Genomic DNA, 25,757 nt, shown 5'->3' with positions numbered 1-25,757 from the left:
TTTTGACACACTTCAATTCTCTTACCACTGTTTTGTGATAAAAAATATTTTCTAGTAAACTTTCGCTTACTTTGATTACCATCATTACGTCTTAATCGTTGGAGCTTCTTTTCCTCTTCTTCTATGTAATTTGCTATTAACTGGTTTTGTCCAGAGCTACACAACTGATAAAATCCAGTGAAAAGTCTTTGTCGTTCCTCCTGGGTAAATTTTTCACTGCACTTTTTTTTGCATATGCAGGCTGCCTTCAGCTGCTTAGCAGGTATTGTTTTGTTTCCACAGACTGACGTGTACGCTCTATCTTGAGTTTTCAACGATTTTCTTACATTTCTTATCCACTTTGAAGGATTCCGCTTTCGTTTCCTTGTAGCTTCATCTAGTATTTCTTTCTTTCTTCCTCTGCGTGATTGATTTTCAGCAGGACCACTCAATTGTGGATTGTTATCTACTACAGTTATTTTGTTAACATTTTCAAACTGCCCTACTTGGTTTTCGTCAGTGTCATTATCAGAATCTGTTGGTACATATTCATCACCACTATCTGCAAACGGTTCTGGATCACTTAAATCTATATTTCCTATGATTTCATTATCTCTGACTGAGGTCGACTCTGTAAGAAAACGATGAAGGTTAGTAATATAAGTAATATTCAAATGTAATTTTGGTACAACAAATTACTTAATTAAAATTAACACCGGTCGTATTATTAGCCACGCCACAAAATGTAACCTCAAAATCGCGAGTATTACATTTTAGTGTTTTAAATTTTTAAGCAATAAATTTAAAATTTAAAAGCAAAAGCAGCATTCGTTAGAATGAGAACTATTTTCAACAGTCGAGACATATCATTAAAAACAAAATGCCGTCTATTGAACTGCTACATATTCACAGTTCTGCTCTACGGAATGGAAGCATGGACACTGACTGTTGCATCTATGAATCGGCTCGAAGCTTTCGAAATGTGGTGTTATAGGCGCATCTTACGTATATCCTGGGTTGACAGAGTTACTAATGTGGAGGTCCTGCGTAGAATGGGGAAAGAATGTGAAATTCTCATGACCGTCAAAACTAAAAAGTTGGAATATCTAGGTCATGTAATGAGAAACCAAGAACGTTACGGCCTTCTCCAGCTGATTCTCCAAGGGAAAGTAAATGGTAAGAGAGGACCGGGAAGAAGACGCATTTCCTGGCTTCAAAATTTGCGAAAGTGGTATAACACTACTACCACTGAACTGTTCCGCGCTGCAATAAGCAAAGTGAAGATAGCCGTGATGATCGCCAACGTCCGGAACGGATAGGCACTTTAAGAAGAAGAAATTTTTAATGTTTTAAATTTATCTTATCACTTACCATTACTGTAATCGTCAGTGTTACACATTTTTAAAATCTTTCTTGTCCGTAGATTAACATTCATTTTTTCTTAAAATTCAACTTAAAAACTGAAATTACAATGTACAACTTCTCAACGTGACAATGACACTACTGATAATGACAGCCGACAACACGGCGGATGCTAAAATGCAGTTATCTCTATCCTTTCACACTACCTAGAAAGACCAATGTAGACAATCGCCAACTGTTTATTTCACAAAATAATAATACTATAATTGGTTTCAAATGAGTGTAGAGTAATAAATCATGAAGTGTCATAAAATTTGCCTGAATTTCGGTGTCGTCATGGGCGTAGGCAAATGGACGGATGTCAACTTCGTCGTCAAAAATTGATGTACCTCAAAATATCATATTTTGGATATTTTGTGATAACCAATTTTATTTAATTTTTCGATTAACTTATTCTTCAAACTCGTATTCCATTATATGGTCATTAAAGCTAATTACATTTTTATTTATAAAAACAAATTCACTTCCTTACTGAACGAATAAAAGCATTAGAAGAAACTGATAAGGGTATGACGCACCTCCTAATATTACTAAGAACTAAAATAAATCAACATGAAGACTAATAACGCGTAATGAGGTTTTACTTACACTTTCATTATAATCCCTCTTTTATTTTATTATTATCATTCGACATTCGACATTCGAGTTAGTAATTGTTACTACACCAATTAAACGTACAGTAATATTGTGATATAGAAATAGTGAAAAAGTTATAAAATGGCGACATTTACTCCAAAGAAAAGAGGTGGAAAAAATTCTCCGCTATCTGTTAGTGAAAAAGTTATAATTTTAAATGTATATGATTGCATAAAACACGATCACCCTAGTTTGTCTGTGCAAGAAAGTGTTGAGCGATGTGCCCGAATGACTGGAATTGGACAGTCCACGATTTTTAAATTATTGCGAGAAAGAAAGATATCAGGCCAGTTAAGTCCATGCAAGAGAAAATCAGGAAGACCAATAAAAATCTTAGGTGAAGACACCAAACGTGACATTCGAAGAAAAGTTCATTCGTTTTATTTTAAATAGGAAATACCCACCCTTGACAAAATACTAATGGAGATAAGCCAAGATAACGATATTCCTTTGATATCCAGAAAACTTTTATGGAAAACTTTAAAAAGTATGAATTTTTCCTGGGAAAAGCACAATCGAAAGGCACTATTACTGGAAAGTGATGAAATCATTTGCTGGAGACGAAAATATTTGAGAACTATAAAACAGTACCGCAGAGAGCACAAGAAAATTTTTTATCTTGATGAGACGTGGATAAACGAAGGTTATATAGTCCAAAAAATGTGGCAAGATGAAAATGTAACAAGTGCTCGCCAAGCTTTCATAGAAGGCCTTTCGACGGGTATTAAAGTGCCTTCGGGAAAAGGGAAGAGGCTTATAATTGCTCACATTGGAAGCGAAGAAGGATTTTTAAAAGAAGGTTTGTTAAGCTTTGAGTCGTGTCGGACGGGAGATTATCATGAGGACATGAATTCGGATGTCTTCGAAGACTACTTCGGGGAAATGTTAAAATTTCTTCCAGCTGATTCGGTCGTGGTTATGGATAATGCAAGCTACCATTCAAGGCGCATAGAGAAGGTACCAACTTCAGCTTGGAGAAAGCAAGAAATTATTAACTGGCTGTCAAATAAAGGTATTCAGTTTGAGACGAATTCAATAAAGAAGGAACTACTAGCCGTAGTAAAACAACATAAATCTCGCTTCATAAAATATGCCGTAGAAGATGTAGCAGAAAAGTATAAAGTAACTCTGCTACGCCTACCGCCATATCATTGCGAATTAAATCCCATAGAACTTATATGGGCACAAGTTAAAGGATATGTTGCAAGGCACAATACCACATTTAAAATGAAAGATGTCAAGGTATTGTTTGATCAAGCCATTATGGAAATCACATCAGAAAACTGGCAAAAAGCAATCCAGCATGTTTTAAAAGAGGAAGATAAAATGTGGGAACTGGACAACTTGGTCGATCAGGTGGTTGACCCTATAATTATAACACCAGGGGATGATGACAGTTCTTCGGATGAAGACTATAGTGATGTAGAATTGTAATAACGTATCCAGTAAAGTTTTTGTAGTTTTTGTGAATAAATTGATTTAAACTCCCCAGTGTTTCAATATGTAAAGTTCATTCGTGTGTGTTTGTGAGTATTTCCCGATTTCGGTTCGTATATATTTTATTGTTACATTTTATATTTTTTTAATAACACTGTTCTGCTGTATTACATTTTTATTTCCTTTAATATGATTTTTAAGAATGCATATTCTTTTGTCAATTAACCCACTAGCGCGCCTCTGGCTCAGTGTTTATCTGTCGATAACAATGGACTAATCCCTTAAAACAGGGTGATACCTACCTGCTCTTTATGAAACGACAGAATTTTGCAATGCGGACGGAATTTATTGACGGATTATTGACGGATTACCCTGTAGCGCTTTTGAATACTTCATGAGATTTTATTACTCTACACTCATTAGAAATAGATTATAAAAGGGCCAAAGTTTACTTTGGCCCTTTTAGCTTAACGTTATGTGAATTCATTCATCTTAATAATAATACTAAAAGGGCCAAAGTTTACTTTGGCCCTTTTAGCTTAACGTGATGTGAATTCATTCATCTTGACATTGGACACCATTAAACTTATGGATCGGGTATTGGTTGAAATTGACATTGGCCGTTTTAACATATGAAAGTTGTAAGAAAAGAAAATCGAATGGCATGGTGTACTCAAAATAGCAAAATGTTGACATTGGCCCTTTTAGCACCAAGCCACAGAAATTATGGCATTATAAACCAAAAATATTCTATACGACATGGGAGCTCACATGTCTGGTTATCTCTGCCCAACCGAATTTTACGTTCTAAGTATTTATACAACGGTCCGCTCAATGTCCTTTCCATCAAAAGCAATAGTACAATTGAACACAAGATTAGAGATTATTTACGTCTTGTTCATATTTATCTTTAGCCCGACCTCCAAGGAAGCATGATATAATGTTTTCTACATTATTATCGCCATATCCATACGATCGGCTATAAGTAGGATGTCATTTACGAATATCAAATGACTGAGCTTCTCTCTATTTATGTGATCATTTCCAATCGAAATTTTGTTTAGCACTTCGATGTATTTGATTATTTCTTTTCTGTTCGTTATGATAACATCTATCTCATTTGTAATGAGCATGAACAGAATTTTTTATTAAATTTAAAACATTAGCAAAAATAATTTTTTTAAAAAACTGTGATGTATTAAATTGAGAATTTTTTTATAAATATTTTTTAATCTGCAATTTCCATGAAGAGACCAGGAAGGATAAGTTCATAGAGAAATGTTCGGAGGAGTCAATTTTAAATTATTCAATATCAATTTTAAAGTTTTGTTTAAACTGAGTTTCGGGTAAAATCACGTAAAAGTTCACGTGTTAAATTTAGAAATAGCTATTTGGAATTTTTTTTCCAACTGTATTTTTAAATATTGAAACACTGTGTGCCAAAAGCAAATCGATGTACCACCAAATACAATATATGTTTTAGTCAGTTACATTCTAATACTAAGAGATATCGCGGCAGGTGATTCAGCCTAAATTAAGACTTACCGACTATATAATTTAAGTGTACGTTGAATGTGGAAAAAATCAAACAATAGAAATATAATCGATCGATTAATTAAGCCGATACGCCCTATCTGGTCCAATCCAACAATTGCTTTCTCTATGGACATTAGACGCTATTAACCCATTATAAATTTTGTATATCAAAGAATGCGTCTGATATACTATTAGACAAAGATATCATTTTAGTTTGCCTTGAACTGATTTCGCATACAACTGCGATCTTGTTTTGATTTTTCGATGACTTTAAAACGCTCCTTAAATTCATGACTGATGAAGGCCGAAACAGTTTTGTGAATGTATGGGAATGTATCTTCCTTATTATAGGTACTCTTCCTTTTCATGAATAATTTATCATGATTTTAAAATTCCTTAAAATGTTTTCTTTATTTGTCTTATATATTATGAAAGGTGAGTAATATTACGCAAGTTATGATGTCCAAAGTAAATACTGTGAGTTTGTCTGTCAGTTTTTCTACCCCTCTTTCCCTTATTAGTCTATCTAGGGGCCACAGTGGCCTTTTCAATTCTACTAGGTCCAATTAAGTTTTTTTTTATATATATTTGTGGCGGCTGGCTACGAATTTCCAGGGTGGATTTTAATCCAAGTGGTCAAAAAATCGTGTATAAAGGCTATTTTAAAGCTTAATTTATGAAGTTCAAAAAAAATTTGTTAAATTACTTAATCTTTATTTGTATAAGGGTTTTAAGCAAATTTGAACGATAAACATTTATACTTCAATTAACAGTAATGGTAAACAAACTGAAAAGGAACATTTTAAGCTTGGTAAACCGTTCATAGGTTTATTTTTGGCCAAGATCTTTTCTCTTACTATTATCGATATTTTGATAGCGTGATTTGATGCGCTTTTTTCAAAAAATCTTATAAACAAATTAAATTTCGCAAAAATAATTTAACTAATCTGGCCCATCTTTGGCACACAATTCAAACACAGTAAGGCCCTCAAGTTCAGGTACATTCAAAAAAATTTTAATAAAAAAGTTATTAACAATATTCAAAAACAGAAAAAATTCGACACCTTTATGTACGGATCGAACTGGTCGAAAATGGCCTTCACTTCCTTTTTTGGCAGTAAAATAAAATAAAAGATTTATACCAAAACACGTCTTGCCATTTTCACTGTGAATATACAAACAAACTCTTTCTAATCACAAGTATTAATTGAAGGGATTAGAAGCAAAAGGCTGCAAGTGCATATTTGCTATAAAATCAATTATGTGCAGATTGGGGTAGTTAAAACATCATAGTGGCATAAGGACCCAAATGAATTTAATACCTGTAGTGCCATCTATTGGCTAGTGAAAATTACATAGAATTAAAAATATAGATACATTTACCAGCAAATCGGTACAAGCACACTTGTACCGTTTTAGCTCCAAACGTTTGGGATAAACTCTTTGACGATAAAAATATTAAATTGTAGGTCATGTACTTTCGTTTTAGTTTTATATTGCTATTACCGGTTCTCGTGTAAATTTAACTTTAAAATGACTGAATACAATAGCAGTGATAAACGTAAATGTGCTAAAAGTATACCAATAATAATTTATTATACATTTATTTCAATCGTTATTAAAATAAATTTTCAGTTGATTTTTGCAAAACATTAACTCATACAATGTTTTTATATTTTGCAGAATTGCAAGTCTATAAACCTGATAAATATGATTCTGATAGTGATTCGGATCCATATACAACGATGAGGACAGTGAATATTATTATATTCAGACTCTTTATCCGAGGAGGAAGATGGATATATTGTCAATCCTGACAAATTTGTATCAAATAGTGGCTTTGCAGTGACGTCATCTTCGGCTCATGGTGTTTTTATATTGTTTAATTTACGTACACGAAAAAGGCAAATAAAAGAAGAAGAATGGAAAAGAATGAAGGCAAAGAAAGTAAGAACAAGTGGAAAAGATTAGAAAACGAAAAAAAAAATCTATCAAAAAAAGGGAAATGGAATTTTGGGAGCACGATTTCAGGTACGACTGCGTGAAAATATCCGAAAATGATGAAATAAGTATTTTTACAAAGTTTTATGAACTTCAGACATATGACTTACAAACAAATTAAATTGGTTCCTGCATTAAGAAGGTCCCTCCCAAGAGAGTAAAGGATAAGGCACGCTATCACAAAGAGTTTGACAACCATATTGTCCTGATGGGCTTTAGAGTCTGTAAGACGTTCTTTTTGAAACTGTTAGGAACTTATCGCAGATTTAATACGGTGTGTAATAAACTCTCCAAAGAAGGATTTCTGCAAACCGATCAACGTAGCAAACATCCACCATGGAACAAAATATGTAAAGAGACCCGTGATGACGTCATATCACACATCAAAATGTTTCCGAGATGTAAGAGTCATTATTCTCGATTAAAAAATTCTGCCTCCAGATATCTAGCAACTGATCTAAATATCAATAAGATGTACACCCTCTATCTTAAATGGTGCTCAGAATTAAACAAAGTACCAGTAAAGGAAACATACTATAGGCATATTTTTTTATTGAGTTTAATTTGAAATTTCATAAACTTCATTCAGTTCAGATACATGCGATCGGTTGAACAATTTAATAAAAAATGGCCCCAGTATCGAAGTAATCTCACAAAGTAAAACGGAGCTGGAGGTACATCATAGAGTTGTAAAAACTGTCGTAGCTGCCAAGAAATAAGACATCGAGTATTGCCCAGAACACTCTTTCTCAACTTGCTTAATATGCTTCGACTTAAATGCTAGCCACGCTCCTGCTCACTTATAATAAGTTATATTACCTCAGATGGCTGTAGACACTTTTTGCACACATGAAGTAATTTCTGGTAAATCTTACATGTATACTTAAAATGAAACGAAAGTTGGTTCTTTTCTGGTGAAGGTAAATTTTTAAACTGCTAACTGTTTTATTCAATTTTAAGTATGTTAAGCAGCTGCCCTCAGATGTTAAACATCTAATTGGCTATTCTGATTCCTGTGGACGATAAAATTAGAATAAAAACATAGCTAAGCTATTCATGTATCTGGTTCAATGTACTAGCCTGTAAAGAATAGACCACAAAATGGACCTTTTGGCTAAATTGATAAAAGAAAGAAGAAACACTCTCATGTACTTGTACCTGATGATTGGGTTGACATTATTAAAAAGACAAGTAAAAATTTTATTGTCACATGCATGAGTGATGAAGATTTTCTCTTATTCCAATATATTCAAGACAACATAAAAGATCCAAAGAAAGACGAGGAAAACCGGATATTAAGATGGCGTGAAAATATCTGGTTTATTTATACAAAGAATGACTTTTTTTTGTTTTCTTTTGGGATGTCCAGAAATGAAAGCTGAACTCCGATTTACACCGAAAGTTTCTCTAAGCTAACAAGGAGAAGATCAACCTTCACATTGGAAAACCTCAATAAAAACTCTACAACGACGCATTAAAAATTCCATGTGAAAACTATCAGAATTTAAGGACATTATTATATTATATACCGCCTTGCCATCACCAATTTTATATTGATTTGCCTCATGAAGATAAAAAAGGAAAGAAAGCAAGAAAAACAGTTAATCCAACCCAGTTAGATATTACCGCCGACTCCTGACATAGAAGGAAATATACTACAAACTCAGACAACGATGTTTCAGACCTTTTGTTATTATGTTTATTATCTAAGCTATAAGTTTGCTATTTTCACTAATAAAACATTGCGAAATACCAAGTTTTATAAATTTATTTGTAGGCAAAAGGGTTGTGCAAAGAAAGGGCACAAAAAATCAAAAACGGGGAATTTTTAAAAAAGTGTCTTATGCTAACAAAATGTATGACAGTGCAACATATAAGTTGCTAAAGAAACGAAGAATACAATACCTCTCTGAATTTTACAATAACACAAAAACTTTAACATTGAATAACTCTTTTTCTTTTTTTTTTGTCACTTGTACCCTTTTGCTTCTAACCCATTCAATTATGACAAACTTATTAGGGTACCTGTAATTTGCATTCGGTTTGAGATTATCGCTATAGTAAGCTATCAGTTTCTCGTATTCGGTAGGTCTGAGAGTAGGTCGTAATCTATTTTGCATATCTTAAGTGATAAGGGTGGTCCACCCATTTTTTTTTGTATTTTTTATACAATTCTCACTAGATTAGTTATCCCCTCTACGCGTTCACCAGTGTCACTTATCACCCTGTAGACAGCACGGAGTAGAACATACTAGTCCCCTGTCTCTCTCACACAATAAGCCTTTTCTTACTTTGAAAAGTCTAGACAGTTTTTGGCCATGATTATTGTTTATCCGTTGAGCGTAGTAACGACGTTTACAATTATTATCATTGTACCTTCTCAGTATACTTCTCAAGTCAATTTATTATTAATTTATTGGGCCAAGTTTATTCAAGGTGTTTTTCCGGACATAGCTCACTAGTTCAAAAACCCTAATTTGACGAGCAACACTGGCGGCAAAAAATACAGATGCCGATGATCTGAATACGACTATTCAGAATTTTCTTCCAGGAAAGTTGTTTTCGTTCAAATCAGTTGCCACAGCTATAAATCAGGATGACGTATTCATCTATCCTACAGAGTTTTTGAATTAATTGGAATTGCCTGAAATCGCAACATTTTTACAATTAAAAGTAGGATCAGTTATCATTATGCTGCTTATCATTAATTAACCTTGGCTGTGCAATGGAACTGACGGTGAAAAAGCTAATGCATAATGGCATTAAGGCAACGATCATCAAGGGCATCAAAAGTACAAAGAAGAGGATGTCTTGATCCCGCATTTACCGATGATTCCAAAAAACGTGCCATTGATAATGAGAATATTTAAATCACAAAGCCAACCACTGCAAACCAAAGTTTGCGGAATTAACTTTTAAGTTTTCATGTTTTAAGACTGGATCTGCTGACTGGCTAACAAATTTTTTGCTACAATGAGTTATCCATCCCTACCCCTCTATTTACAACTTAGATGAAACCGGGGTAAATAGAGTTCAAAAACCTGCAAAAACACTAGCATCAAAAGGTGTGAAGCAAGTGGAGGCGGTCACTTCGGAAGAGCGAAGAACATTGGTAACAGTGATGGATGGATGACGAAAGTGGAATTTTATGTGAAAAATTTTCATAAGAATATTAAATGTTCCAAAGAAAAGTCCAGTATTAATAATACTGGACAATCACGATTCCTATTTGTCGGTTAAGGTAATAGATTATTGCAAGGAAAATGGCATTGTTCTCTTGACCTTGCCTCCGCATTGCTCTCATCGATTGCAATCTTTGGACAGATCGGTATTTGGACCATTAAAAAATTTATTAGCAGTCAGATAAATGGCTGAATGAAAACTCATCCAGAAGTTACAATGACAATTTATAACATTCCATCAATTGTTGGAAATGCTTTTGCATTAGCTATAACTCCAAAAATTATACGGTCCGGTTTTCGTGTAACTGGCATTTTCTCTAGTTTAATAGGGACGTTTTTACCGATGAAGATTTTCTGCCATCACCCATTACAGATAGACCTTGAGCCACAAGACAATATGGAGCTTCAGTCGCAAGAAGCCACACAAAATATACGAACACCACCAAGTATGCCACCACAAGTTATCAACAAGGAACCAGACCAAGATCCACAACCTTCAACTTCTCGCGCTTTAGTTATAGGCCTTATTAGTCCTAGAGATAGTAGTCCTATACCTAAAGTTCAACCCAGAAAAAAAACTGCACAAAATAGGAAACGAAAACATACGGCTATTTTAACGGACATGCCTGAAAAGCAAACATTATTGTAGCAGGAGCAACTGAGAAGCTTAAAAGCTAATAAAAAAAAAAAAAAAAAGTGAAAAGGTCAATTGTTTTAAAAGAAAGCGATGAAGAAAATGAAGAATGTTTCTGCATTATATGTTGTGATTCGTACACTAACTCAAAATCAAAAGAGAAATGGGTGCAATTTGTAGGCTGTAAGGGGTGAGCGCATGAACTTTGCAGTGACTAGTCTAATAACTGATTTAAATACTTTTTAAAAATGTCACACCATAGTTTGTATTTTAATAAAAAATAAATAAATAAAGTTCTTTCATTCATTAAGAAATTTAATATATTCTTTGAAAAGTATGAAAGTTACTAGTGTTGCAAATTTGCTCCTGCCATGTAACAACGTTGGGGGATAATTTGATACAATTTACAAGACTAAACAAATATACAGGGTGTTTGGTAGGTCGATGGAAATTTTTTAAGGGATAATAGGGGACGCCATTTGCAAAATTTTTTGCTAATAATGTATCGCTCAAACTGTTAAGGTTTCCGAAATAAAGTTAAATTTGTCAATATTCGAAAATATGGCTGTTCGTCTATTTAATTTTTATAAATAATAGTCTAAGCGAGATACTTCCCTGACATACAAAATATTGAATCTTAATGCGTTGTTAAAATAACCTTCATTAATGAAACGAGGAAGAAAGGTAAAACTCAACAACGATATGTCATGCTTTTTGCAACATTTATTACGCCTTATTAAGTATGTACATAAACTTCAAAAACAGTCTTTCCTAATGCACGCTCTTGCCCTGCATCGTATTCCTGATGTGGTTACTTTTAACCTCAGTTCTGCCCTTATAATGTCAGCTGCTTCGATAATCCTTTGCATTAAATGAGCTCTAGTTCGGATTGGAACTTGATAAACAAGTTCTTTGAATCTGCCCCAGATGTGGTAGTCACAAGGTGTTAAATCGGGCGATCTAGCAGGCCAGAAAATCGGTCCAGTTCGTCCGATCCACCTATTGGGATAGTGATTGTTGAACCAAGCCTTAACAGCACGTGCACAATGTGCAGGGCATCCATCATATTGGTACACCATTCTTCGTCTGAGGACGAGGGGTAAATCTTCTAAGAGTGGTGGTAATTAATTCTCTAGAAAGTCTAAGTACACTTGGCTATTTAACCTGCCTGGCAAGAATTGTGTACCAACATTATGGATGCCCTGCACATTGTGCACGTGCTGTTACGGCTTGCATCGTGCCATGCGGTATACGATGCAGGGCAAGAGCGTGCATTAGGAATGGTGGTTCTCATTTTCAACAACAATGACTGTTTTCTGAAATTTATACTTAATAAGGCATAATAAATGTTGCAAAAAGCATAATGTATCATTGTTGTGTTTTACCTTTCTTACCCGTTTCATGAATGATGGTTATTTTAACAATGCATTAAGATTCAACGAAGGGTTTTTGCAATCTGAGCAAGTAATACGTAAGGCATTTTGTATGTCAGGGAAGTATCTCGCTTAGATAATTATTTTTAAAAATAAAATAGATGAGCAGCCTTATTTTCGAATATTGACAAATTTAACTTTATTTCGGAAACCTTAACAGTTCGAGCGATACATTATTAGCAAAAAATTTTGCAAATGGCGTCCCCTATTATCCCTTAAAAAAATTCCATCGACCTACCAAACACCCAGTATATATTTTTCCTAAAAGTGGCAAGTTTCTTGTAAATCTAATATTTAAATTAATTATATCGAAGTGAGTGCTTATTTTACATATTGAATGCACAAAAAAATAAAATGTAAAAATTGTAACAACTAACCCCGGTCTCTTACATTTACTCCCACTATAAGCCCACTTATTTTTCAACTAATCTAATTTAAGTCTATATTTAACGACATAGCTGCAGCCCCAATGTTATGTTCTCAGTTGATCCACGGGTGTTTATTTGGTTAAAGGTACCTAATTTATTTCTGTCCTCCGTATATAGCTGTTTATAACTTGACAGTATATAATATTGGAAATCAAGATGACATTTGCTATCTATGGGATGAAACCCAGGGTAAAAGGAGTTCAAATGAAATCGCTTCTTGTATCTATGAATAAGTATTATCTAATACAGAAGAAACAGAAGTTGATGATGTCAGAATTATGTCAGATGGCTGCGGTGGCCAACAAAAAAATTCAAATTTTGCTGCTATGTGTATGCACCTCATTTATGTTCATCCTAGCTTGAAAATCATAGGTCACAAATTTTTCGAAAGCGGACACACTGAAATGGAATGCGATTCCATACATTCTAAAATTGAGCAGAAAGCTAAGCATGTTCCTGTATACATTCCTGAAGGTTGGGCGCAAGTAATACGAGATGCTCATATGAAACCACGCCCATTTTAAGTGAGGACCAGAAGCTTTGATGATGTTTATGATTTTAAAGAATTTGCAGTGTTAAAATTTGAGATGAACAAAATACCATGGCGTAAGGTTTGCTGGATTCGTTATCTTAAATCGGACATGACGAAGGTGTTTTACAAAATAGATCTTGAACAAGTATTTCATGAGATAAACTGCATGAAAAAATTTCGCGGTCGACCAAAAACAGCGGAGTTAAAAAAATCATACGAATGTGAGTTACCCATTGCGAAGCCAAAATATCAGGATTTACAAAAGATGTGTTCTGATTTCACAATCCCAAAAGTTAATCACAGTTTTTACAAGTCGCTAAAAATTAATAGATAATATTAGGGATAGATTACCAGAACCAGATGACAGTGAAAATACTGACTCAGATGAAAATTAAACCATTTCACTTCATACTCAATCTCATTCAAGCATATGAATTTAGTTCCTTTTGTATTTTCAGTATCTTTTGAAAAAACCTTTTTCGTTTTTATAGTTTATTTTGCCAATGATTTAAAGGTTTAAGTTGTTTTGTTTTCTTAGATTTATAGCTCCTAAGTTTATCCTGGTTTCCCAATGAAAATACACATGTTTACTGATATTTCAAATTAATAAAAATATTGAAAATCATTGCGTCTTTAGGTTTTCTTATTGTACTGTAAGTGATTTGAAAGAAAATTTTGCAATGCCAAATCCAAGAATGTGACATTTTGCAAGGTGGGGGCTAATAAACAGAAAAAATATTAAGCAAGTCATAAACTGTAAAGTAGATCCTATATCTCCCAAGAAATGAAATTATTCCGACAAAAATCTGAATTTTCACAGAATATCAAAACCTTCAAACCCAAATACCTATCTCCAAATCACGATTTTTCACATTCATGGTTTTGGCATTGGGCCGACGATATGTTTTACCTATATGCTCATGATATTCTCTATCAACTATCACCAGATAATAAACGTATTTGGGTAATATTTTTAAGATTGAATTATTGGTCCTTGTTTCTTCACGACAATTTGGCAGACGACACTTATCTAGACTTGCTTGAAAATCAAATTGAACCAGCTTTAGGTACTCAATTATAATGAACAACCGAAGTTTAAAAAATATTAGTTTGAACCAAAAAATTAAAGGGAACTACAAAGTTGCTTAGAAGGCTATAAAAAAAACTTTTTTCAACATGTTTATTTTAACCATTTTTTCAAAATCTTTTCAAATTGCCCCTTCGGGGTTTTTTTAATGAATTAACCTTTACATACTCTAACAAAAATTTGTTCCAAATATTACATTTAAAATAAATGTTAATTTTTCAAAGATTACGTTGACATCTTTTAATTGTACTTTGCGGTAACCTAAAGTAGAATAGATAACTGTACATAGGACTAGATGAGTTAAAAATACAACTAGCAGATGGCGCCACGAGCTTTAGATAATCAATTCAAAAATGTTTTATATTATATTATATTTTTTTAATTTTTCAAAACGCAAAATAATTCTTCACCTTTTTAGTTAATGTATATATAATTGGTTATAATTTAAAATATATTAAATTACACTACATATTCTTCAAATGCACATTGTTTGTGAACGTTTAGGTACTTTAATGAATGGGATTAAATTTAAGTTTGATACATTTAATATTGTATACCCCTTTATTATAATTATACCCTTCATCTTTTTCATTCTTCTTAACAATTACACCACCATCTTTTAGTTTCCCTAATACTTAGCCATTTTGGCGATTTTTTTTTATTTATACCAAGTCGCGTCAACTTGAAAAAGTTATTAGCGGTTGTTAAAAAATTTGAATAAAGTATAAGGTTGTATACAGATAAATAGACTAGAGAACTAAGAAGTTTTCCGTGACATTCGTGGGTACAGGTATCTAATAACTGCTTTTGATAAATTTGGTGATAACAATATATAATAAATAAAATAAGGTAAGTGCGCCAAATATTGCCATGCTCCTAATATTGCCACTCCCCATAAATTTATTAATTTGTCCCTTGGATCACAGATGGTCATGTAAGCTCAAATATCGAATTAAAACAATCACTTTGAAAACTTTATAGGTGGAACCAGTTAGTATTGGTGTTCACAGCAAAGCAGCGTGTATTTCGAGCGATTTGTTTATAAAAACGTGGGAAAACTGTAATGATTGTTATAAGCTAGCTAATACCGACTATAGAAGGGTGAGAACGTTATCAGGTAGGTAAATTCAAGTACTTTATTAATCCATATTGTGCGTAATTAATATAAAAGAGAATAAAACATAAATCGCCATTTTTGTTCCGCAGTAGTAATGATCCCAATATTGCCACATGAGATAGTTCCTAATATTACCATGGCAATATTTGGAACCTAACATGAAAATTTACTTTTTATTAATAAAAACTTTCTTTTCAGCAGAATGTCGAATAGAAAGAGAGCCCTGTGGTCTGAGGCGAATCTCGTTGCAGCGTTAGAAGCAATAAGAGCTGGAAGCAGTATAAGCCAAGCTTCATTATGATATGAAATACCTCGAACAACACTTGGACTACATTATCGCAGCCAAAATTCGGTTAAACAACTTGGAAGGAAAAGTGTTTTAAGTTTTGAACAAGAAAGAGACCTAGTTCGCAGAATTCATAAACTAGCAGAGGTGGGCATGCCAATAACTAGTAAAATAGTAAGAAGTGTATTTTCATATGCGATGATAATGAACATTCCTAATCCTTTTTCTGATACATCTAAATTAGCAGGAAGGAAATGGCTGAAATTATTCTTTGCAAGACATCCCGATGTGGCTAGAAGGAAGGCTCAGCAAATGAATCCAGCAAGAGCACAGAAAATGAATCCATTTATTGTAAAGGATTATTTTAAGAAACGGGAGGAAGTGTTCATTAAATTGGAATTGTTTGATAAACCTGGAAACGTGTACAATATGGACGAGAAAGGTTGCCGTCTAACAATCTATAAACAGCAAACCGTATTGGCCAAGAAAGGTACTAAACGTATCACTTGACAGCGCCTGAACACGGTGGAAATGTTAGTATTGTGGGTTGTGGAAATGCCCTGGGGCAAGCCATCCCACCGTTCATTCTTTTCAAAGGAAAGAGATTGAAGCCTGAATGGAATGATCATCTACCACCAGGATCAACTGTAATGATGACAAAGAAAGGAAGCATGACAAATGAAGCGTTTATTTCATGGCTAGGACATTTTGCAAAGTATAAGAATACAGGACCCACACTCCTGATATTCGATGGTGCAAAATCGCATCTGAACATAAGTATTGTTGAAGCTGCAGAAAATTGTGGTGTAACTTTATTTTGTCTTTCAAGTATCACCACGCATGAACTGCAGCCTATGGATAAAGCAGTCTTCAAAAGTTATGAGTCTTTTTGGGATCAGGAGGTTTTAAATTTTTTGATAACTCAACCTGGGAAAAATTTAACCAAAATGAGATTTGGTGAAATATTTAGTAGTTTGGTTAAAAGCGATGACACCAGCTAACATCATCTCTGGGTTCAAAGCAACTGGAATATTTCCTTTTAACCCAGACATCATACCTGAATCAGCATTTGCACCCAGTGTTATAACGCATATTGAAAAAAATGTGTTAGAACCACTAGATGTCGACGATAACAACGTAAATAAGCCATCAACTACTACAGTTGATGAAAATGGTCCCTGCACAAGTGGAATAAGTAATAAAAAAAATCAACAAAACGTCTTCGTTTATATAGCGAGTCGTCTTATTCTGAATCAGATTTCAGTGTTCATGATAGTACATCTGATGATATAAACAGCGAAGATGAAAATATGGTACCATTCACTCCCGAAAAAGAAAAACTTCTTTTAAAGGTATGGGCTTACTAATTTCGCACCTAATCAAGATAGCAGTTATCTTGATTAGGTGCAAAGAAAAAACCAGCAATTAGTAGCAAAGCTCAAGAAGTTACGAAGGATTTATTTTCCACAGCGATAGAAAAACCACCCAAAGATAAAAGTAACAAAGAACCTTCCGAACAACAAGAAAAATCAAAAGACAAAAACAAAGAACAGGAAGAAAATAAAATAAACAAACATCAAAAAGAACAAGACAATTTGAACAAAGAAAATAAAGAAAAGAAAATAAACAAAAATTTAAAAAGCAGTGAATTATGGTTCTGTCATGTATGTAATGAAGACCGCCAGGCTGACATGAGATTATGTCTTGCATGTGGCCAATACGTACATGAAGAGTGTGTGGGTCCTACTAAACATGATAAGGATAAATTGTAATGTCTCACATTAGTTTTTTAAATGTTAAGGTTCAATATTATTACTTATTTTTATTAACAAAATACCTGTTCCTTTTATTGCCAGTACTGTGGCAATATTAAGGGTATAGGTTCCAAATATTGACAGTTGGCAATTATTTAAAAAAAAGAAGAATATACATTTTTTTGATTGTTTTGTTTTTATAATTGTTTAGAAATTAGACTATAAACATGTTTGTTTAATAAATTTACAGGTTATTTCAAATAAATTTGTATTTAATAAAAAATAATAAGTCTTAGCATGGCAATATTTAGCTCACTTACCTTATACAAATGACTAAACGTCATTTTTTGCTTAACAATGTAAGATCGCTATTTGATTTTAAATACCAACGGTGAAGACCAGTAAATTAGATGGAAAAGTGACACAATTTTACTAAAAAAAAGCCTAGGAAATCCTTTAAAATGAGGGTCTGCAAAGTTATTTTTGTTAGTTTGTTGCTTAATTATTGCAAAAACAACTTTAAAAGTTATTTTGAAAATTATTAATATCTAACTTTTCTAAAAATGCACAAAAACTTTAAGTTCGCTTAAGAATAAGAACAATCTTACAAATATTCCAGCTTTAAAAATTTTAAGAAGTTACATTTATTAGTTATTGCGAAATTGAAATTGTTTATCCCAAAAAGCTTATATCTACAACGCTATTATGCGTAAACTATTGGGTCTACATGAAATCTGAAAGCACCAGTTTGAACAAAAATTATTACACTATCAAATTAAATTATATAACGTTTAAAAAGTTTTTGTTAAATACTGTAAAATAAGTTTGCAAAAGTACTGTAATTTTAAGCTTGTAAACAGTTAAAATAACTCAGACGCAATAACATGTAGGAAATTAATTTGTTTGTATTAGTTATGCTGGCATTTTTACACGAATTTCAAGAAAAGCATACTGTCCTACGGCCCTTAAGACCAGAAGTAGCCCTTTATTTTAATTTACCGAAGTTTTGTTTATGAACAATAAGCAATTTGAAACTAACCATTTGAAAGATTAAAAGTTCAAGTTTAGACAAAAAAAATATAGGGTAAGTGTGTATAAGAGCACGCATGTGTATAAGAGTACGCACCTATTATTTTTAATATATATCGCCATCTATTAAAGTTATTTTTACTTGAAGGCATTCTAAATACATTCCTACTGCACCTTAACACTCCTTAACTCTTATACACAGTTGGGTACTCTTAAAGAATTTTTTATTTGTTTTAAGTTTTCCTTTTATTTTCAGATTTTAAATTCATAATAAGTCGGTACAAGCAAAAAACCGATAGAAAGTTAATTTTATTGAGAAATTATAAAGTTCTGGAACAAAAATGGAGATTTGATGAACAAAATGAAACACGTGTTTACTCTATGACTGTAATTTTGCTACTACTCTAAAAAAGGAAAGTGATACATTATTCAACTAGTAAAGTAGCCAATAGATGACACTGCTAGAAAATATTTAAATTTATTTATCTATATCCAACACTCCCACTAGATAAACAAATTTAAAAAATATCATTTAACAAATATTTCTGACACTACATTAACTAAACCAATCTCTTTCAAAAACTTGTTGTGTTTTACAGTACTCAAGCTTTTTGTCAAGAGATCAGCTGGCATGTTAGCTGTGTCTAAATACTCCAGCTTTATCAAACCTTTGTTTACAGCTTCTTTGACAAAATTATATCGGATATCAATGTGTTTTGTTCTTCTATTCAATACAGGATTTATTGCTAGTTTCTGAGCTCCCATATTATCATTATATAGTATAACAATTTCATCAATACCCAACATTTCATACAACAAATTCTTTAAAAAAATAGCCTCTTTAGCAGCTTCCGATACTGCTATATATTCAGCTTCCGTGCTTGACAGGGAAACACTATTCTGTTTTCTGCTTTCCCAGACAATAGGTCCACCAGAAAACTGAAAATAGAAACCAGTATAAGATTTTCTATCATGAGAATTACTCCCCCAACTCGCATCTACATAACCTTTTAAATAATTATCATTTTTTGAAAAACTTAATCCATACTCTTTTGTAGCCTTTAAGTATTTTAATATTCGTTTTACATGCTTCCAATGCGTTTCTGAATGATAATTATTAAATTGACTGAGATAACTTACAGAATATGAAATGTCTGGTCTTGTCAAAACTGACAGATACATGAGACCACCTATTAAATTCTGATAAGGCACTTGAGGAGATGCATTATCTTCTCTATTCAAACTTAAACTAATCTCCATTGGGGTAGCAACTTCTTTTGAATCCTCCATATTGAACCTTTTTAACAATTGTTCAATATAGGATTTTTGATCTAGAGTTATAACACGAGTTATTACGAGTTACTCTCATACCTAAACAATTCTTAATTTCTCCTAAATCTTTAATTTTGAAACATTCATTTAATTTCAATTTTAAATTATCTGATTCATCTGAATCGTTAGAAAAAATAAAAAAATCATCAACATAAACAGAGATAATGGTTTTTAGACCATTTTTCATCTTTGTGTACAGACATGGCTCATAATCAGATTTCTTATAACCTAGATTAATTAAGAAGTTATCGATTTTTTCATACCAAGACCTAGCTGACTGTTTTAAACCGTATATGGCTTTCTTAAGCCTTAAAATTTTGTTATTTTCGACTTCTAAACCTTCAGGTATAGTCATGAAAACATTTTCCTTTAGATCACCATTTAGAAAAGCCGTAGCTACATCAAGATGAAAAATATCCAAATTCAAATTTGCTGACAAGGCAAATAAAAGTCTTAATGTAGAATGCCTTATGACTGGAGAAAAAGTTTCATTATAATCAACTCCAAACTTTTGAGTGTAACCCTTTGCTACCAGTCTTGCACGATATTTCACTTTACCTAAGTTGTCAACCTTTCGTTTGTATACCCACTTACACTTCACTACTCAACCATCTTCGGGAACATCAACCACTTCCCATGCTGCGTTATCCTGGAAAGACTGCAGTTCTTCTGTCATAGCCGCTAACCATAGATTACTATCTGGTCTTGACATGGCATCCTCGACACTAACTGGATCACAGTCACTATCCGAACACAAATAACTCACAAAATCATCAAACCTTTTTGGCTTAGGTATTCTGGTTGATCTCCTGATTTCATCTGGTAAGTTTGGCAAGTTACATAAGTAATCAGGATCGTTGTCTTCAGCAATTTCATCAACCGATGTGTCCTTTTCATTATGATGATTTTGTTCCTGACATGATTCATGATTATCTCCCACTGAATCTGATAATCCTGACAACTCTTCATCAACTGTGATTGAAACATCAACTGATTTTTCATTTATTACTACATCCCTACTTATAACAATATCTTTTATTTCGGAATCGTATAATCTGTAACCTTTATTGTTGTCACTATAACCAACAAGCACAGTTTTCTTTGATTTTTGTCCCATTTATACCTTTTTTCTTTAGGTATCAGCATCATTACCTCAGATCCAAAAATTCTTAGATAACCAACTTCCGGTTTTTTGTTGGTCCAAATTTCTATCGGAGTTTTAGTCACACCTGTTACAATTGAACGGTTTCTTAGATAAACAGCAGTGTTGACTGCTTGAGCCCAAAATATCTTTTCGAGGCCAGAGTCAAACAAAAGACACCTTGCTTTCTCCACTATCGATCTGTTTAATCGTTCTACAGCACCATTTTGTTGTGGAGAATAAGGATTTGACTTTTGATGAATGATTCCATTACCTGTTAGAAAATTTTCAAAAATATTACTACAAAATTCACCACCTCCATCGGTTCTCAAAATCTTTATTTTAGTATCCTTCTGTTTTTCTACTAAAGATTTAAAATTTTGAAAATTTTGAAAAGTTTCATCTTTACCCTTTTGGAAATATACAAAAGACATCTTACTAAAATCATCTTGAAGGATAAAGAAATATCTAGAACCTCCTAATGAAGTCATCTCCATCGGTCCACACAGGTCAGCATGGATAATCTCCAAGCAAGCACTAGCTCTATTACCTCTGTAACTAAATGGGGGTCTAGTCTGCTTTCCTTCACAACATACTTTGCATACATCATTGTTTGTTATATTACTGTTGCAATTTATACCGTCTACTAAACCATTCTTCATTAGATTTAAGTCTTTATAATTTATATGACCAAATCTTTTGTGCCATGTTTCACTACTAATTGTAGTTGCCATAAAAGCTTTCTGCTTATTGGGCACTTTAAAATTTAAACGATATACATTGTCTATCAAATCAGCTGTTGCAATCAATCCATTTTTATTGTATATTTTGCAACCTGTATTGTTAAATATAACATCATTTCCATTTTTTATCAGTTGAGAAACAGATAAAAGGTTTGTTGTCAAATCAGGAACATATGATATATTATTTATGCTTACCTCAGATCTCTTATTATCAACAATTGTGGTTATCATCATATCACCAGCACATTCTACCGTTAATAGTTCACTGTTAGCCACAGATATATTGGACATACTACCATCTCGAATATTTCTCAACCAATCTTTTCTAGCTGTAAGATGCGTGCTGCATCCAGAATCGATATAAAAATCTGTAGATTTAAATTTTCTACTTAAAAACACTGCACTAAACGCATTATTATTAGCATTAGGGCACTTATTCATGAAATGACCTTTTTGTTTACAACGAAAACAGGTTATATTTCTCTTGTCTTTCTTGTTGACGTTCTTGACATGATTAGTGCTAACTTCACTCGACTTTGTAGCAAAAGCTTTCTGCTTTCCACTGCTAGCGCCGTCTATCTGCATATCAAGCAATTTCGATTTAATTTCGTCGGTGGTAATACCGATTCCTGAATGTTCGATAGCTAGAATCATGGGCATATACCTTTCTGGAAGTCCCGCCAAAAGTAATGACCCCACCCACGTGTCATCAATCTTGAAGCCGGTCCTATTCAATTTCTGAGCCGTTTCAATCACTTGATTAACGTATGATTCCATGGAATTGCAGTTTTCCAACCGTAAAGATATCAGCGTTCGAAGCAATTATATATTCCTCGAAAAACCTGAATCTTCGAATAATTTTTTAGCGTATCCCATACATCTTTCGCCGTGCAAGCATCTTTTACATGCAAATATAGGGATGGATCTAATGTCAATATTAACTTAGCTTTAACTTTGGCAACAAGTGTTGTGTCTTCTTCAGTTCCCTGGATACACTTGGACAATCCTTCTAGAACGAAGACATTCTCAACCGCAAACTACCAGTCCTGGTAATTGTCCCTACCGGTTAAACGCGGTACACTTGTAAGATAGTTTACAGCCATTTTCGATACTGTTAATCCACTAACTTTTTACCGAATGAACACGTACTACACTATTTGAACTAATCGGAAATCTTCCACTTAATCGTCTGGGCACATAACCTATTGAGAAATTATAAAGTTCTGGAACAAAAATGGAGATTTGATGAACAAAATGAAACACGTGTTTACTCTATGACTGTAATTTTGCTACTACTCTAAAAAAGGAAAGTGATACATTATTCAACTAGTAAAGTAGCCAATAGATGACACTGCTAGAAAATATTTAAATTTATTTATCTATATCCAACAAATTTTTACTGAAGAAAACTTACGAGAAATACTGCAAAAATTAGAAGCAGGATGTAGTAAAAGAAGTGTAGCGAATGATAGTTCAACGAATTATGGGTTTTAATAAAAATGAAGTAACAAGATTTTACGATAACCTTAAAAATCTTTATGAACTAAGGCAATACTCTCCAAGTTCAATATATAACATGGATGAATCGGGTTTATCAACCGTACCTAATAAGTTACCCAAGACATTAGCGAGCAAGGGAAAGAAACTTGTAGGAAAGGTAGCTAGTGCAGATCGTGGACAACTTGTAACGGCTGTATGTTGCATGAACTCCACAGGTAACTATATTCCTCCAGCACTCATATTCCCCAGAAAAAGAATGAAAGAAGAGCTGTTTTTAAATGCACCATGTGAAACTCTGAAATTAATTAATTAATCCATTTTAATAAGTTTGCCAAACCCAGTGCTGAAAACAAAGTTCTTTTATTCTCGACAATCACAGCTCTTATCGTGACCTGCAAACTAGAAAATATTGCTGAGAGAATCACATTGATCTTTTATCTCTAAAGCCTCATTCAAGCCATAAACTACAGCCACTGGATATTGGTTTTTTTGGTCCTTAAAAAAAAACCTGCAGTAGGGAATGTGACAAGTGGATGGTAAGTAATCTAGGTAAAGTAATTACACAATTTCTAATGAAAGATGATCTAATCTCTTTTCACGTTACACCGACTCTCGATGTGGCTAATCTTGATATCGAATGCGAAGATGTGTATTAATACCATCACAAGCTAGCACTAATAGGTTAAATATGTCAGTGTCAGCGGCAGAGATTTTACCATTACCCAAAATTAAAGAAAAGCCTAATCGACGCAAAACAAAATCTCAAAAGTCCGAAATACTTTCCAGTAGCCCATATACAAAAGAATTTGAGAATTTGGAAAAACCAAAGATGTAGAACAAAAAAAGAAGACGGAACGAATAAAGAAAAAATGAGTGCCTAGTTATTGTAAATCATTGTGCAAAGTTCAAAAAGGGAATAAAGAAAATGATCCTGATGTAACGTGCCCAGGATGTAATGAATTATATTCAAATTCTGTTGAGACTGGATCATGTGCTTTCAATGTAAGAATTCGTGGCACGAAACTTGTATGACTTACCTAACAGAAGACTTCATGTGTTTTAACTGTGAGGAGTAGCAATGAATTTAAAGATGAAATAAAAATGAGTTCTAAAACATACTTTTCATATTTCTTTTTTTATGCATTTGCGTTTATTTTAGAAATAAAACAAATAATTGATTTTTGAAATGTCTTAATATTTTTGTACACTTCAGTAATGTGCGTACTCTTATACATATAGATGCGTACTCTTATGCAAATTTGTGTATAAGAGTACGCATTAGCAGCTTCGCAAACGAAATTAAATATTTCTTATTTGAATACAAACATGGTTTAAAACTATTCTAAAACATCTTTTTAAATGGTTGATTAACAATGTAAGGAATAATAAATAGTCCATTTTCGTAAAAATAAAAAACTGTCGCACTTTTAATATTAAGTGCGTACTCTTATACGAATTTACCCTATAAAAACGATTCATTAAAAAATGAGCCATCCATGAAGCGCCAAAGATAAAGGGTTTAAAAGCGAAACTATTTTAGTATTTAAAAAACTAAATTCATAAATTCAAATTTCTAAAAGTCGCAACATATCCCGTTTTAATCAACGAAAATTGATGTTTTTCTTTAATTTGGGGTACCACGTGTCATAGATCATAAAAATGTATTTAGTTAATTTCTGAATTGTTTATTTACCCGAGTAATTTGTTTAAACAATTTACAATTAATATTTATTTGAGCTATTTGAACTAAAACAATGTTTCCAAACTTCTATACAATATTGTTTGATATTTAAATACTTATACGTCTGTGACTGGAATTTTTTTTCCTTACCCGAAGTACGTATATACGATGGTATCCAAAGAAAGCGAATATTTATATTGTTACGAAAGTTCCGTAAAATTTATCCTACATAGAAGAAATCTGTTACCATTCTCCTAAAACGTTTTTCAGGGTGTACCCATCATCAGAAAGACTTGTAAGGAGACTTTTTCTATGTGATCTTAGACTTTTGTTTTCCAGATAATGTAGCATAAACAGAGACACGAAAACCTATATGAAACCGATCCAAAAAAGTAGACAGGTGAGGGTGCTTCTTTCTCCCAGAAGAAATCAAAAAGAGAGTCGAAATAATTAACGAAAGAACGGCAAGCAGGAATGATATAGAAGTGCTCGACGAGGACTGGTCGGAGAAGATCTTCACGAACACTGTTGTCAAGGAAGGAGATCTTTCCGAAACAACAGGAAATGTGGCAGTCTCGTTACAAAAAACGAACAGGTTAATAAAGCCACGGAAAAAGTAAGGCGATATAACCAGATTTGCCAATTGCTTCAGCGGAAGCGGATGAGGAGGGTGGTTTGGAGACCATGAGAGTGACAATATCTGCGCATAATAATGGGGAATGGATAAATAAAGAGAAGTACGGATATCCTAAATAGAAAGAAAGAACCAGAGAATATGCAATTCTTAAGGCCAGTAGAAAGCTAATACAAACCATGGAAGAGCTGGGAAGAAACAAAGTAGAGATCTACACTCCGGTTAAGAATACT

The 25,757-nt window shown here is 33.2% G+C and overlaps 1 protein-coding gene across 1 annotated transcript; it reads right to left on the bottom strand.

Moving 5' to 3' along the window:
* Positions 1 to 491: 491 nt before the first annotated feature.
* On the bottom strand, positions 492 to 23,084 carry LOC140443704 (uncharacterized). The gene is made up of 2 exons (XM_072535087.1): positions 21,905 to 23,084; positions 492 to 610 (listed from the first exon to the last, which is right to left on the bottom strand). Exons 1-2 carry the CDS (start codon positions 22,484 to 22,486, stop codon positions 578 to 580), a joined length of 615 nt encoding a protein of 204 aa, XP_072391188.1. The 5' UTR covers positions 22,487 to 23,084; the 3' UTR covers positions 492 to 577.
* Positions 23,085 to 25,757: the final 2,673 nt, after the last annotated feature.

This window comes from Diabrotica undecimpunctata, chromosome 6 (assembly GCF_040954645.1).
Source record: "Diabrotica undecimpunctata isolate CICGRU chromosome 6, icDiaUnde3, whole genome shotgun sequence".
Classification (NCBI taxonomy): domain Eukaryota; kingdom Metazoa; phylum Arthropoda; class Insecta; order Coleoptera; family Chrysomelidae; genus Diabrotica; species Diabrotica undecimpunctata.
The sequence above is the reverse complement of the archived record's forward strand: the minus strand, read 5'-3'. Positions and strand labels throughout refer to the sequence as shown.

What these genes read in the sequence shown, in the direction of transcription:
- LOC140443704 (XM_072535087.1), bottom strand. Translation starts at nt 22,486, where the DNA reads ATGGAATCATACGTTAATCAAGTGATTGAAACGGCTCAGAAATTGAAT. An exon ending in TTGATAATAAGAGATCTGAG is followed by an intron (nt 611 to 21,904) that starts GTAAGCATAAAT and finishes GTTTTCTTACAG; the next exon opens with AGTCGACCTCAGTCAGAGAT.